The sequence below is a fragment of the Topomyia yanbarensis genome, chromosome 2 (assembly GCF_030247195.1).
Source record: "Topomyia yanbarensis strain Yona2022 chromosome 2, ASM3024719v1, whole genome shotgun sequence".
Taxonomy (NCBI): domain Eukaryota; kingdom Metazoa; phylum Arthropoda; class Insecta; order Diptera; family Culicidae; genus Topomyia; species Topomyia yanbarensis.
The window spans coordinates 218293984-218309230 of record NC_080671.1 but is presented as its reverse complement, the minus strand read 5'-3'; the positions used below and the strand labels follow the sequence as shown (position 1 = coordinate 218309230).

General features: G+C 42.7%; 1 protein-coding gene across 1 annotated transcript; it reads right to left on the bottom strand.

Moving 5' to 3' along the window:
* Positions 1-1014: 1014 nt before the first annotated feature.
* LOC131680072 (uncharacterized) lies at positions 1015-11647 on the bottom strand. Its single transcript, XM_058960794.1, has 6 exons — positions 9828-11647; positions 8355-9773; positions 7055-7961; positions 6529-6896; positions 2997-3528; positions 1015-1248 (listed from the first exon to the last, which is right to left on the bottom strand). Exons 1-6 carry the CDS (start codon positions 11645-11647, stop codon positions 1015-1017), a joined length of 5280 nt encoding a protein of 1759 aa, XP_058816777.1.
* Between the last annotated feature and the right edge of the window lie 3600 nt (positions 11648-15247).

Here is a 15247-nt window from a genome sequence, read left to right as displayed (position 1 = left end):
TGGATTAAAATAGGTTTTTTAGTTCCTTCATTTAAAATTGGTTTGGATAAGATCGGTTCAGCCATTGCTGAGAAACACGAATGAGAATTTGTCCGTTGCATACACACACAGACACACACAGACACACACACACACAGACATTGTCCCAAATCGTCGATCTGAGTCGATTGGTATATAAGAATATAAACATTGAGTCATCTAAACGGACATAAAATAAACCGGTCTTAATGTGGATGTACAAATCTCGTCGTACATGCACATGTTATACAATTAATCTGGTTCTACGGATAGTTATAAAATTGTGTTTATAGCAGTATATATTGCGCCTTTTCCACCAACCTGGACTCCGTATCTTCAAAGTGCGAGTGATCAAACTGCTACTGAAAACTGCGAGCTGTCAAAGCACAGGTATTTCAAGTGATAGAGATGGTACTTTCATAGACAGACCAGTCGAACTAACCAGTCTATGAGAAGAATTTACTAGAAAAATATTAAGTGCGCAGTGCAATTAGAATCCAGTTTTAGTGCCACAACCAATACACTGATATTTAAAACGAGTTTACCCCGAGTATCAAACCATCAGCAGAAATTATAGACACTCATAGTAATAGACAAGGGAAGGTACTTTTATCGAGCCAAACAAACTGTCCGGAGCCAATCGAGCATGACGTCATACAATGTAAACAAGCAGAACGATGTATTGTTATTCACAGTAGGCTTCACTCTTCATGTCCGTATTAGTATTTAACAATGTTATTAAGAAAGATTGTGTTCTACCTAACTTGTAACTAATTTAGTTACTTGACCCGGCTTGGGCGATTTGCTCCGGAGGAATTGCGGACTATCTTCCCTGACTGCAAAAACCAACGAAAAAACTCGCGAAAAGGGCTCTTGCTATTAAGATAAAAAAAATCGTTTTAAACATGAACAATTAAAGGCCATTTGATTATTAAGAATTTAATTTAGACATATTTGGTTTTATTTAAATGTGGGAAAGGATGAAATAGCACTAGCTTACGGTAATCCATGCGTTCGTTCTTCCATGGCGGCGGCGTTGGTAGCAATCTTGAAGATTTCTAGGCCGGCCGCTTCGACGCTTGGTGGCAGCAGCAACCAGTCCAACAACAACAGCAGCGCGCGTTCGGTTCCGACGCAGGGTAGCGCAGAGTCGGTTCGTTCAAATATCTTGACGACGACGAACCTCGGAGAGATGGCGGGTGTATTGGTGGATTGGTCGAGTTGGGCCAACTTTTGTCGGCGACTTTTATTACGGTGCGATGAATTTTCACCACAGGGTTGCTTAGTTCACTGAACACAATTGACTTTTCTATTCCCGTTAAAAAAGAAAAGGCGCTGAATTATTTCGTGATGAAAACAAAATGTTTTCCACTGCAAAAATCAGTTGAGGTTGGGTATTTCGCGATGAAAATAAAGCAATTTCCTTTGGTTTGACTTTGCATCTGTGCACGCTCGTATAATATAACTCAGCGAATAAAAACCGTAGTTACTCAGAGACTGAGTAGTGAAAATCAGAATAATCGTGGTGATTTCTGACCAATGTCTGATCATTGGTCGGGACATTGAACATTGAACCTTCTGGATACTGGGTTCGCCATAGAGGGCAGCGAGCTCGTGGTTCATCCTTTGCCGCCACACACTGTTCTCCTGCACACCGCCGAAGATCGTCCTTAGCACCCGTCGCTCGAAAACTCCTAGCGCTTGCAGGTCCTCCTCGAACATGGTCCAAGTCTCGTAGCCGTAGAGAACCACCGGTCTTATAAGCGTTTTGTACATGGTGCATTTGGTGCGGGGGTGAATCTTTCTTGACCGCAGTTTCTTCTGGAGCCCATAGTAGGCCCGACTTCCACTGATGATGCGTCTTCGGTTTTCACTGCTCACGTTATTGTCAGCCGTTAATAAGGATCCCAGGTCGACAAAATCCTCCACTACCTCGAAGGTATCCCCGTCGATCGTAACGCTGTTTCCTAGCCGGATCCTGTCGTTTTCGGTTCCGCCTTCCAACATATACTTTGTTTTGGACGCATTTACCACCAGTCCGACCTTCGCTGCTTCGCGTTTCAGGCGGGTGTACAGGTCTGCCACCGTTCCAAATGTTCGGGCGATAATGTCCATATCGTCCGCGAAGCATACAAATTGGCCGGATTTCGTGAAGATCGTGCCCCGGTTGTTGAGTCCGGCTCGTCGCATCATACCTTCCAGAGCGATGTTGAATAGTAGACACGAGAGTCCATCACCTTGTCTCAGTCCCCGTCGAGATTCGAATGGACTGGAAAGTTCACCCGAAATCCTTACGCTGTTTTGTACACCGTTCATCGTTGCTTTGATCAGTCGAGTCAGCTTCCCGGGAAAGCTGTCTTCGTCCATGATTTTCCATAACTCTACGCGGTCGATACTGTCGTATGCCGCATTAAAGTCGATGAACAGGTGATGCGTTGGGACTTGGTATTCACGGCATTTCTGGAGGATTTGCCGTACGGTGAAGATCTGGTCCGTTTTTACCGGCCATCGATGAAGCCGGCTTGATAACTTCCCACGAATTCATTTACTTTAGGTGATATATGACGGAAGATGATCTGGGATAGCACTTTGTAGGCGGCATTCAAAATGGTGATCGCTCGGAAGTTCTCACACTCCAAATGGTCGCCTTTCTTGTGAATGGAGCAGATCACCCCTTCTTTCCACTCCTCCGGTAACTGTTCGGCTTCCCAGATCCTGACTACTAACCGGTGCAGACAAGTGGCCAACTTTTCCGGGTCCAACTTGATGAGTTCTGCTGCGATACCATCTTTGCCAGCTGCTTTGTTGTTCTTGAGCTGTTGGATGGCATCCTTAACTTCCCTCAACGTGGGAGTTGGTTCATTTCCGTCCTCAACTGCACTGACGTAGTCAAATCCTCCGTTGCCTTGGTCATCTGTACCTACATTCTCCTCGCCGTTCAGGTGCTCGTCGAAGTGCTGCTTCCACCTTTCGATCACCTCACGATTGTCCGTCAGCAGGCTCTTGTTCTTATCCCTACATATTTCGGCTTGCGGCACGAAGCCTTTGCGAGATGCGTTGAGCTTCTGGTAGAACTTCCGTGTATTTTGAGAACGGAACAGCAGTTCCATTTCCTCGCACTCCGCTTCTTTTAGGCGGCGTTTTTTCTCCCGGAAGAGGCGTGTCTGCTGCCTCCGCTTCTGTTTATATCGTTCCACATTCTGTCGGGTTCCATGCTGCAGTATGACCGCTCGCGCTGCATTCTTCTCCTCCAAAACCGCTCTGCACTCCTCGTCGAACCAATCGCTCCGTCGTCTCCGTTCCTCGTACCCGACAATGTTCTCAGCTACGTTGTTGATGGCTGCTTTTACTGTTCTCCAGCAATCCTCTAGCGGAGCCACGTCGAGATCTCCCTCGCCCGGCAACGCTGCCTCGAGGTGCTGCGCGTATGCAGTGGCGACATTTGGTTGCTTCAGTAGCTCCAGATCGTACCGAGGCGGTCGTCGGTACCGTACATGAAATATCACAAGGCTGTATGATGTCCTACTCATTCAAACCTATGAGCTTATAACTTGGCTCAGGCCGCTTCTTGGAACTTGATATTTGGCCACGTTGTTGGTAAAGTCCCCGGAACAGTTATGAACTGATTCGAGAGGGTCTAATCTCCGACCCTAGAACAATTTTTTTCAAATTTAAAAATTTATGAAAATATCACAAGGCTGAATGATGTCCTACTCAATCAAACCTATGAGCTTATAACTTGGCTCAGACCGCTTCTTGGAACTTGATATTTGTCCACGTTGTAGCTAAAGGTCCCCGAAACAGGTATGACCTGATTCCAGAGGGTCTTATCTCCGACCCTAAAACAATTCTTTTCAAATTTAAAAATTCATGAAAATATCACAAGGCTGTATGATTTCCTACTCAATCAAACCTATGAGCTTATAACTTGGCTCGGACCGCTTCTTGGAACTTGATATTTGGCCACGTTGTAGCTAAATGTCCCCGGAACAGGTATGACCTGATTCCAGAGGGTCTCATCTCTGACCCTACAACAATTTTTTTCAAATTTAAAAATTTATGAAAATATCACAAGGCTGTATGATATCCTACTCAATCAAACCAATGAGCTTATAACTTGGGTCGGATCGCTTCTTGGAACTTGATATTTGGCCACGTTGTAGCTAAAGGTCCCCGGAACAGGTATGACATGATTCCAGAGGGTCTCATCTCCGACCCTAGAACAATTATTTTCAAATTTAAAAATTTATGAAAATATCACAAGGCTGCATGATTAACTACTCAATCAAACCTATGAGCTTATAACTTGGCTCGGACCACTGCTTGGCACTTGATATTTGGCCACGTTGTAGGTAAAGGTCCCCGGAACAGGTATGACATGATTCCGGAGGGTCTCATCTCCAACCCTTGAACATTTTTTTTCAAATTTTAAAATTTATGAAAATATCACAAGGCTGTATGATGTCCTACTCAATCAAACCTATGAGCTTATAACTTGGCTCAGACCGCTTCTTGGCACTTGATATTAGGCCACGTTGTAGCTAAAGGTCCCCGGAACAGTTATGATCTGATTCCAGAGGGTCTCATCTCCGACCATAGAACAATTTTTTTCAAATTTAAAAATTTATGAAAATATCACAAGGCTGTATGATGTCCTACTCAATCAAACCTATGAGCTTATAACTTGGCTCAGACCGCTTCTTGGAACTTGATATTTGGCCACGTTGTAGCTAAAGATCGCCGGAACAGATATGACCTGATTCAAGAAAGTCTTATCTCCAACCCTAGAACAATTTTTTTCAAATTTAAAAATTTATGAAAATATCACAAGGCTGTATGATATCCTATTCAATCAAACCTATGAACTTATAACTTGGCTCAGACCGCTTCTTGGCACTTGATATTAGGCCACGTTGTAGGATAAGGTCCCCGGAACAGCTATGACCTGATTCCAGAGGGTCTCATCTCCGACCCTAGAGCAATTTTTTTCAAATTTAAAAATTTATGAAAATATCACAAGGCTGTATGATATCCTACTCAATCAAACCTATGAGCTTATAACTTGGCTCAGACCGCTTCTTGGCACTTGATATTAGGCCAAGTTATAGCTAAAGGTCCCAGGAACAGTTATGACCTGATTCCAGAGGGTCTCATCTCCGACCCTAGAACAATTTTTTTTTCAAATTTAAAAATTTATGAAAATATCGCAAGGCTGTATGATGTCCTACTCAATCAAACCTATGAGCTTATAACTTGGCTCAGACCGCTTCTTGGCACTTGATATTAGGCCACGTTATAGCTAAAGGTCCCCGGAACAGGTATGACCTGATTCCAGAGGGTCTCATCTCCGACCCTAGAACAATTTTTTCAGATTTTAAAATTTATAAAAGCATCACAAGGCTGTATGATTACCTATTCAATCAATCCTATGAGCTTCTATCTCGACTTACAACCTCTTCCGAAACCACGTAGTAGCCAATGGTCATTGGAATAGATATTACATTATTGCAGATACCCATGCAATGAAAAATATCTCCTTAGGAACGGTCTTTTTAAAACTATTAACGTTCAAATTTAGTGTATTCTTCTTTCCTTCATTCATAGTAGAAATCTCTAAACATTTTCCTGGCATCGTAGAACTAGATTACGACACATACCTTTCTACAATAACTTAAAAGCCAGAACGATTGTAACTCCCAAGTAGATGGCACAGAGAGCATCATAATATCAGAGTGCCAATAATTATCTGAAATGCTTTGCTAATCTAAGAGGCTTTCCCTTTCATCACTGACATGTGAAATGTACTTCAAAATATATTTATAAAAAAAACTATTGTACACGAAATTCATCAACTTGTGCCGGATCCTCGCGTGCTTTTCTGCCTTTCCAGCAGCTGCGTGCACCTTTGATCCCCGGGTCACCAACAGTATGATAGTTCACCAGCGAACACTGGTTCCTTTTTCTATCTTATGAAAAGCACGTTGTCCGTTTTAAGAACACTAAATTTTATTCTGTCCGATTAATTTTATTTTGTCTCGCGCACTGTCCCTTTTTTCGTTGGATTTTAATTTTGACTGACTGATCTTGCCTATGTCCCTCTACTTTTAAACCTCATATGTACCTTTGTGTTCGTACTGCATGCCGTACTCGTATGTTATATTACATCGCTGTTTTTGTGCTTCCTCGTTGTGTTCTGTGTTAGTGTTCTACAGATTGTGTGTCCCTCTAATTCGATGTTTAATTTATTTGAATACCGCGGTACCAAAATTCACTTCCCTATGCTATGAGTGCGGTCCTACTGTCGCTGTCTGTACCGTGGCTACTCGAACTAGTTTGTCTTCTCCAGGGTGGACAGATACAACTCGTGCTAAGGGCCACCTCTGCGGTGGCTGATTGTCCTCCTTCATGATAACGATGGCTCCTTCTGCGAGGTTCTTCGTTGTGGTGGACCAGCGGTATGTTTTCTAAAGTGACGTCAAGTATTCATGATGCCAGCGTTTCCAAAAATGCTGTGCAATCTGCTGACATCGTTCCCATGCAGCTAATCGATTAGGCGGAGTTGCGGTCAGGTCAGGTTCGGGCAGGGCATTCAAGGGCCTTCCAATGATGAAGTGGCCGGGCGTTAGAGCTTGCAAATCAGATGGGTCGGTGGATAACGGTGTGATCGGTCGCGAGTTCAGGCACGCCTCGACTTCAGCTAATACTGTCTCACAATCTTCCTTGTTCAGCGTGGCGTTTCCGACGATCCGACGTAGATGAAACTTCATTGATTTTACACATGCTTCCCATAGTTCGCCAAACGATGGAGATCGTGGCGGAATGAAGTGAAATCTGATGTTGTCGGGCTCACAAAAGTTGATAACAGCATTCTTGTGACTCTGTGAAATGAAAAGTCGGCGGAGCTCCTCTAGCTGTGTACTGGCTCCACGGAAATTCTTTGCGTTGTCGCAATATATATATTGGCTGGTTTTCCACGACGAGCGACAAATCTCCGAAGAGCTGCCAGGAAGGCAGGCGTGCTCAGGTTCATCACTACCTCCAAGTGCAGTGCCTTTGTGGCAAGGCAGACGAACACTGCGACGTAAGCCTTGATCGTTTGAACTCTGCGAATGCCGGAACGGATGTACATTGGTCCAGCAAAATCTACTCCCACGTTTTCAAAAACGTGGCTGCTAGTGATGCGATCACGAGGAAGGTTTCCCATCAACTGCTCCAAGGTTTGCGGCTTGACTCTTGTGCAGGTGACACATGAATGAACCAAGCGTCGGACCATATCTCGACCGCCTAGTGGCCAGAATCGCTGATGAATTGTAGACAGCAGAAGTTGAGGACCTCCGTGAAGAGTCTTGAAGTGTTTTGCCCTGGCGATTAGTTTCGTTAGATGGTCCTTTCCAGGCAATACCAGGGGATGCTTTGCATCGATTGCGATTTTGGAATGTTGCAAACGACCCCCGACGCGAATGAGCCCGTCTACAAGTCTTGGTTTTAGAAATCGGAGTCTCGATGATCTAGAAACAGGTTTCTGTTTCTGCAGAGCGGCAAATTCCGCAGGAAAGTGTTCCTCCTGTACACGACGCACTAGTTTGATGAGTGCCTCTTGTTTCTCTTCGATTGTTAAGGGCCCTGATCGACGTTTACTTAAAGTAGCACGACAGTTGTATGCAAACCTTAATCCCCATGCGAAAACAGATAGTAGACGATGAAGTGTTGAAAACCTGGAGATCAGATCCACATCTTCCTGAACTGCGATTGTTGGTAATGCCACTGCTTTGCGCGATTCGAATTCCGGCGAGTCTCGGCTGGCTTTATCGGTCACATTAAACTTCGCTGGCCATGGCACATGAGTTGTGATTAGCCACATTGGACCATTCCACCACAACGAGGACTTCAATAGCGCAGTCACGTCCAGCCCGCGAGAAATCAAATCTGCTGGATTATCTTCGCTGGGTACATGAGTTCAAGAAGCGTGTGGCGTCAGTTCCTGAATTTCCGCCACTCGATTGGCCACGAAGGTTTTCCAGGCAGATGGAGTACTTGCGAGCCAGCTCAGTACCACTGTAGAATCTGTCCAGAGATATACAGCAGCCTTAATTCCAATGCTTTCGACAGTTTTTTCCAGAAGATGTGCTAACAGAAGAGCTGCGCATAACTCCAACCGCGGAATGGATTTATTATCGAGCGGGGCAACGCGTGACTTGGAAGTGAGTAGACGAATTGTGCAACATCCGTCGGACGAAATCGATCGAAGATATAAACACGCTCCATATGCTGCTTCCGACGCATCACTAAAGCCATGTAACTCCAAAGAACTAGCCTTATTCAAGGAGAGAACATACCGTGGAACACTTAGTTGCTCTATGTTGTAAATCTGGCACTGAAATTCTCGCCATTCTTCTTGAAAACTCGTAGGAAGGGGTGTGTCCCAGTCAATCTGCAGCTTCCACAGTGTTTGTATGAAGATTTTGGCCTTCGATAGAGCTGGGCCGATGAGTCCTAATGGGTCGAATAAACTTGCTAATTGAGAGAGTACAACACGTTTTGTCAGGGTTTCCGATTCACTCCACTTTGGCTGCTTGAATCGTAACTCATCTGACGTTGTCACCCAACGAAGGCCAAGTGTGGTGGTTGAGCTCTCGTGATCCAGTTCAAGTTCAGTTTTGCTCTCCTGAAACTCGACTGGAATGTTAACTAAAACCTCCGGGCTGTTTGACGACCAGTTGCGTAGAGAAAATCCTGCCGATGATATCATATCAATCACTTGTTTGATCGTTTCGCGCAACCCGCGTACGCTGTCACTCCCAGTTAACATGTCGTCAATATAAAAATCTTTCCGTACTACTGACGCCGCCAATGGATAATTCGGTGCTTCATCCTCTGCTAACTTCTGGAGAACTCTTGTGGCTAAAAATGGGGCGCAGTTAGTTCCATAAGTTACGGTTAACAGTTGATAGATTTTTAGTGGCTCATCGGCTGAAAACCGCCAGAAGATTCTCTGCAACGGCTGGTCGGATGGATCAACCAATATCTGCCGATACATTTTGGTCACGTCCGCTGCCACAACAAACGGATGCATTCTGAAGCGTAGAACTATTGCGACTAGTGAGTCCTGCACGGTCGGTCCCGGCATTAGGACATCGTTGAGAGACAGTCCAGATTTGGATTTACAGGATGCATCAAAAACCGTTCTCAGCTTTGTTGTCGAACTTTCCGGTCTCAGAACCGCATGATGAGGTAGAAAATATTGCGGATTTGTATCCAATTCACCAGAGTCGACTTCTCTCATGTGGCCGAGTTCTTCGTATTCCGTTATGAATTGGTGGTACTGTGCCTTGAGCTCTGCATTTGCTTCCAATCTACGTTCGAGAGGTTCTACTCGTCGTCGTTCCGCGTTGTAACGGTTATCCCTCAGCTGTCCAAAGATATCCTCCCTGCGCGGGAGCTTCACCACATATCGTCCTACTTCGTTACGCACGGTGTTGATGACGAAATGTTTCTCGCAGGCTCGTTCTTCTATCGACCATTCCCTCAGGTCATGAAATGTTTCCAACTGCCAAAATCGTTTGACTAAATCTTCCAGAATTCCCAAATATACAGTGCTGTGAAGTGACACTTGTGGATCCTCATTTCCACATCCACCTGACACAACCCAGCCGAAATGTGTGTTCTGTAAAAGTGGTAAATTTTTTCCCAACTCGATTCGACCGTACTGCAACACGCTGAAAAAGTGCTCTGCCCCAATAATAACATCCACACGGCTGGATTTGTGAAATGTTGGATCTGCCAAACAAATATGACTCGGGACATCTCACTCGGAAGAATCGACATCTTGGATTGGTATCTTTATTGTCACATTGGGAAGAACTAGCATTCGCAAATTTGCTCTAAAGTTTGAATGAAAAGACGAAATCTCGGCAACTACGTAATGGGTGACACTAGCCGACGAGCAACCGATTCCGGAAACGATAATCGGTAATGGAACTCGTTTGCGTGGAAGCTTCAATTTGTTACAAAGATCATTCGAAATAAAATGGCATTGTGACGCGGAATCGAGAACACATCTGGAACGAGTCAGCTTTCCCATTTTATCTTCCACGTTGATGAAGGCTGTTGGAAGCAGAACAATACGATCTTGATGTTTTGTTTGTGTCGCATATGAACACTGTATGGCTGGCGTAGCTGAATAGGTTGACTGCGCTTGTCTCACCACCTGTGACCCAGCTGATTGTGAACCTTGCTGTCGACTTCCCGATTGTTGATTCTGATTTGATGGACCTGCTGAAGTAGATGCTTGCTGGTGCGCGCCAAGTTGATTCTGAGATCCCGATGCCGGTTGCTGATTCTGCTGACCACGCTGCTGATCGGCTCTAGAATCATGCAGTAACGTGTTGTGTTTTTTGCTGCACCGGTTGCAATTTCTAGATGGACAGGATCTCGCCGTATGCTTGGTTGTGCGAAGACAGTTGTTGCACAATCCGTTGCAGTCCACCAATTCATAACGTTGACCGATTGAAAGTTTTCGAAAATCTGGGCACTGATATATGTAATGCTTCTGCCCGCATTGATAACAGCCGGGAATTGACGAAGAAGTCTGGTTTGAATTTGCTGTGAAATGAGAGGCATAACGCACGCTGCTGTTTCCTTTGAAAGGACGTTCACCCTTGCTGGAAGAAACTTGTTTGGATGATGGCAGAACCTTAGCATAGCCTTGTAGAAACCGGATCATGTCGGTGTATGCGGGCATCTCGTCCACTATGTCCTGTGATGCATTTAGAGAATCGTGATCATGCTCCAACGAATCGACAGCGTTGCAATGTCGATCCCATTCCCGCTTTGTGTTCGAGTCTAAGCGCACATACACATGATAGACGAGACTAGAACTCCATCTGTTAACAGGCTCACCTAGACGCTTCAGCTTGGACAAATGCTCCTCAAAACTATCAATCAGACGCAGCAACTCGTCGTTGGACTCCTTTTGCATCGGTGGGGTTTCGTACAAAGCTTGTAAATGACAGAAAACCAGTCGACGTTTGCTCTCATATCTCCGTTTCAGTAGCTGCCATGCCGACTCATATCCCTCCTCGCTAAGCTCTATATGACCGATCAATCTGGCTGCATCGCCCTGAACCAGTCCCTTCAAGTACTGTACCTTGTCGATTTCATGAATTTCCGCCCGGTTGACCACTCCAGTAACAAAACTGTCGCGAAAAGATACCCAATCCTCTGGCCGACCGCTAAATTTGACCAACGGCAGCTCGGAATAACGAATATGTGAGTGAACAATAGCCGATCCAGAAGCAGCTGAACTGGGAGGAAGGGACGGGGGTTCTGATTTTGGTAGTTTCGACAAAAGACCACTTTTTATTGAATAGTATAATGACTCAAACGCAAAACGATCCTTTTTTAGATTGATCGGATACTTGTCCGTCGAATACGATTCTAATTCTGCTGCAACATCCGAAAATTTAACAAAGAATTCCTCCAGCTTCTCTAGCCGAACCTGAACCTGACCTAAATTCTCTTCCGGCTTATATTTTTTAAGAAAGTTTTCCAGAAAAGACGTTGATTCTTGCAGATTCGACAAACGCTGCTGGAGCTTCCCAATATACACCTCTCGATCAATGTCGCTCATTTTTTCGCTTTGTTTGAACGGGTAAATATTAAAAGGCGCTCATATATTGGACAAGAACAGAACTCGCACAGAACAGTGGGCAGGCAATAAAATAACTAAAGATTTTCACCCACCTGTTTCTCGTAAAGCGTTGCGAAGTTAATTCCGTACAATTGCGGCTCAAGCCACGTTTTTTCCGCTTTGCTAGCAGCTTCACCAGCGAAGTATAGCACCGGCTATCCAATCCACCAGTAACCGCAAGGTCTCACCACAACTTTTTCCAGAGGATTAAATTTGCTTCTCGTAAAACGCGGGATCCGGCTCGAAGGACCATTAAATGTATACGAAATTCATCAACTTGTGCCGGATCCTCGCGTGCTTTTCTGCCTTTCCAGCAGCTGCGTGCACCTTTGATCCCCGGGTCACCAACAGTATGATAGTTCACCAGCGAACACTGGTTCCTTTTTCTATCTTATGAAAAGCACGTTGTCCGTTTTAAGAACACTAAATTTTATTCTGTCCGATTAATTTTATTTTGTCTCGCGCACTGTCCCTTTTTTCGTTGGATTTTAATTTCGACTGACTGATCTTGCCTATGTCCCTCTACTTTTAAACCTCATATGTACCTTTGTGTTCGTACTGCATGCCGTACTCGTATGTTATATTACATCGCTGTTTTTGTGCTTCCTCGTTGTGTTCTGTGTTAGTGTTCTACAGATTGTGTGTCCCTCTAATTCGATGTTTAATTTATTTGAATACCGCGGTACCAAAATTCACTTCCCTATGCTATGAGTGCGGTCCTACTAAACAACTATTACTCTGTTCAGTCTGCTGTCTGGGACTTTGCATCTCCTATACATTATTGGAGTATTCGGATGATGTCATTCGTTTAAAATTTTATTTTGTTCAGATTGAACAATAATCAATAACTTTATTGCAAACCATCCGTAGGTGTATTTTGTTAAGATTGTTCAATAATTATTAAATACATACAATTCTATTAATATTTTACTGCAAACCATTCTTAGGTGAAGGGTACATTTCCGCGGTGGTTGTAGTGTTTACTCACTTCCTACCATAACATTAAAACATAACATGTGAAATGAACTATTGTGAATCTATTTAAAAAAACCTATTTTAATCCACCTAGCGGTGCAATTGTGCCTTTCTCAATCATGAATCACGAGAATGTGTGCGTTGTTTATATTCATTAAAAGCTTTTAAATGCATATATTACATTTTATTATTGTACATCACATGACAAACATATACAGGAAAATAAATCATTATTCGAGTTCTAAAATTTTGAAAAAGAAAAAACAGCCACGGTGATATTGAACTGATAAACCTATTTTAATCCACCTAGCGGTGCAATTGTGCCTTTCTCAATCATGAATCACGAGAATGTGTGCGTTGTTTATATTCATTAAAAGCTTTTAAATGCATATATTACATTTTATTATTGTACATCACATGGCAAACATATACAGGAAAATAAATCATTATTCGAGTTCTAAAATTTTGAAAAAGAAAAAACAGCCACGGTAATATTGAACTGAAAAAAGGTGCGAAATCGGCAAAGTCCCAAAAAGTCAACATTTATAAAAAAATTTTTTTCGGTATAACATAAAATCTCGACGTTTCATGCATTTTAAAGAAGTTTGGCATCAAAAATACGAATTCAATCTCTGAAATTTCATGGCGTCCTCCCTTCGAAAAAAAATTATATGGGAATTTCATATGTGACCGGACGATTTAGTCTATATTTTCGGCCCTATATAAGCGATCCGTACGAAATTTTATAAACATCTGTGGGGATATTATAGCTATCATTTGGGACTAAGTTTGTGAAAATCGGCCCAACCATTTCCAGGAAACTGATGTGAGTTCGTAAATTTTGAAAGATGGCCGCTTTTCCCGGGCACTTCCAGAACCGTCTATGGTGGTCAATGTAGTCAACGAAAGTTTGGTTGGCCGTCAGTGACCTAGAACAGCAAATTTAAGTTGTTTGAGAGACATTTTAGCGAAATTTTTACCTTTTTATTACATTTCTTACAAAAGAAATGTATAGGATTCGCTCAAACTTTGAAAACCTTTTCCGAGGCCCGGAGGGCCGAGTCTCATATACCAATCGACTCAGCTCGACAAATTGAGACAATGTCTGTATGTGTGTGTGTGTGTGTATGTGTGTATGTATGTATGTACAAAATGTCATGTAATTATCTCAGCAATGGCTGAACCGATCTTAATGAAACTAGTTTCAAATGAAAGGCCTAACGTTGCCATTTGACACTATTATTTTTGATTTTCGATATGTTGTTTACTTTCTGAGATATGGACGATTTTGTCAAAACACAGCAGGTTTTTCGCAAATAACTTCCGAAAAATATAATATTGTCCCACAAAACATAGACATGCACATAAACAGAAAGCTTGTAAAAATACCTTTCTAACAAGCTACAGATTGTCTAAATCCGTGCACGAGCGGCGGAGATATTAAACATTTTGTATTTTTAGTCCTCGCTTACCAATTTCCACTAACTAAAAATGAGATTGTTTCATACAGAGTGTTGCTTTACTGGTGTTTTAGGGGCAAAACTAAACCGATTTTGAATATCGGGGTATGAAAACATAGCTACGTGATTCAAGGAATTCGATGTTGACATTTTGTGAATTACCTTTATAATAAATTAACTATTTCTTAAAAATCAATATATAAGTTCACTTCAATGACAAAATAATGTGTTGATAAAGAAACAGTGAGTTCAAGTATTTATCCCTTGGATTAGGCATTGCGTTCAATCATGAGGTAAATGTTGGATGGTATATCAATACACAGATCAACAAGTAATTCACCTAATAGTGCGATAAAAGATTTCTCATATAATTATACTCGTGGCGTCACCGAAAGTAAAGTAGTAAGTATGTTTGAAGCCCAAAAATCTAGCAAAAATTTAGCTCTTTTGCAAGACTTAGGTTATACTGGTTATGGCGCAAAAATTACTACTTACATTATTTATGACAAGAATATAAGAAATCAGTATATCATAATAATATACCTATAAAAATAATGTCACTGCATTAACCAACATTTGCCATTCCTCACACGCCCCCCCATCTCTCTCGCTATGTTTCTCTTCTATCGCATCTATCTAGCTATTTCTGTATCCATTTCTAAGTTGTGTGATAAGATCTTCTGCCAATCTGAAATATTTATTAATTGTAATTGCGAAGGTTTGAGAAAACAAAACTATTTTTTGACTGCTGCTACATCAACTCAACTTTAATTCAATTGTATTCAAAGCCTTTATCTACACTATAATTAAGGAAATTCATGGCTAAATCAGAAAAATATTTGGCTTAACTGGGTAATATGAAAGTTTGACATGAAAATTTTCAGAAGAGACATTCCACGTGCGATATTTAAACTATTCGTATCTCTATTAAATTTTGAATGAAACATATGCTCAAAGACTGAAAGCTGAAGCCAGCAGGATTGGACTTGCCATCAACGTTTCGAAGACAAAATACATGAGAGGAAGAGGTTCTAGAGACGACAATGTGAACCTCCCACCCGAGTGCGGATTGACGGTGACGAAATCGAGATGGTCGACAAATTCA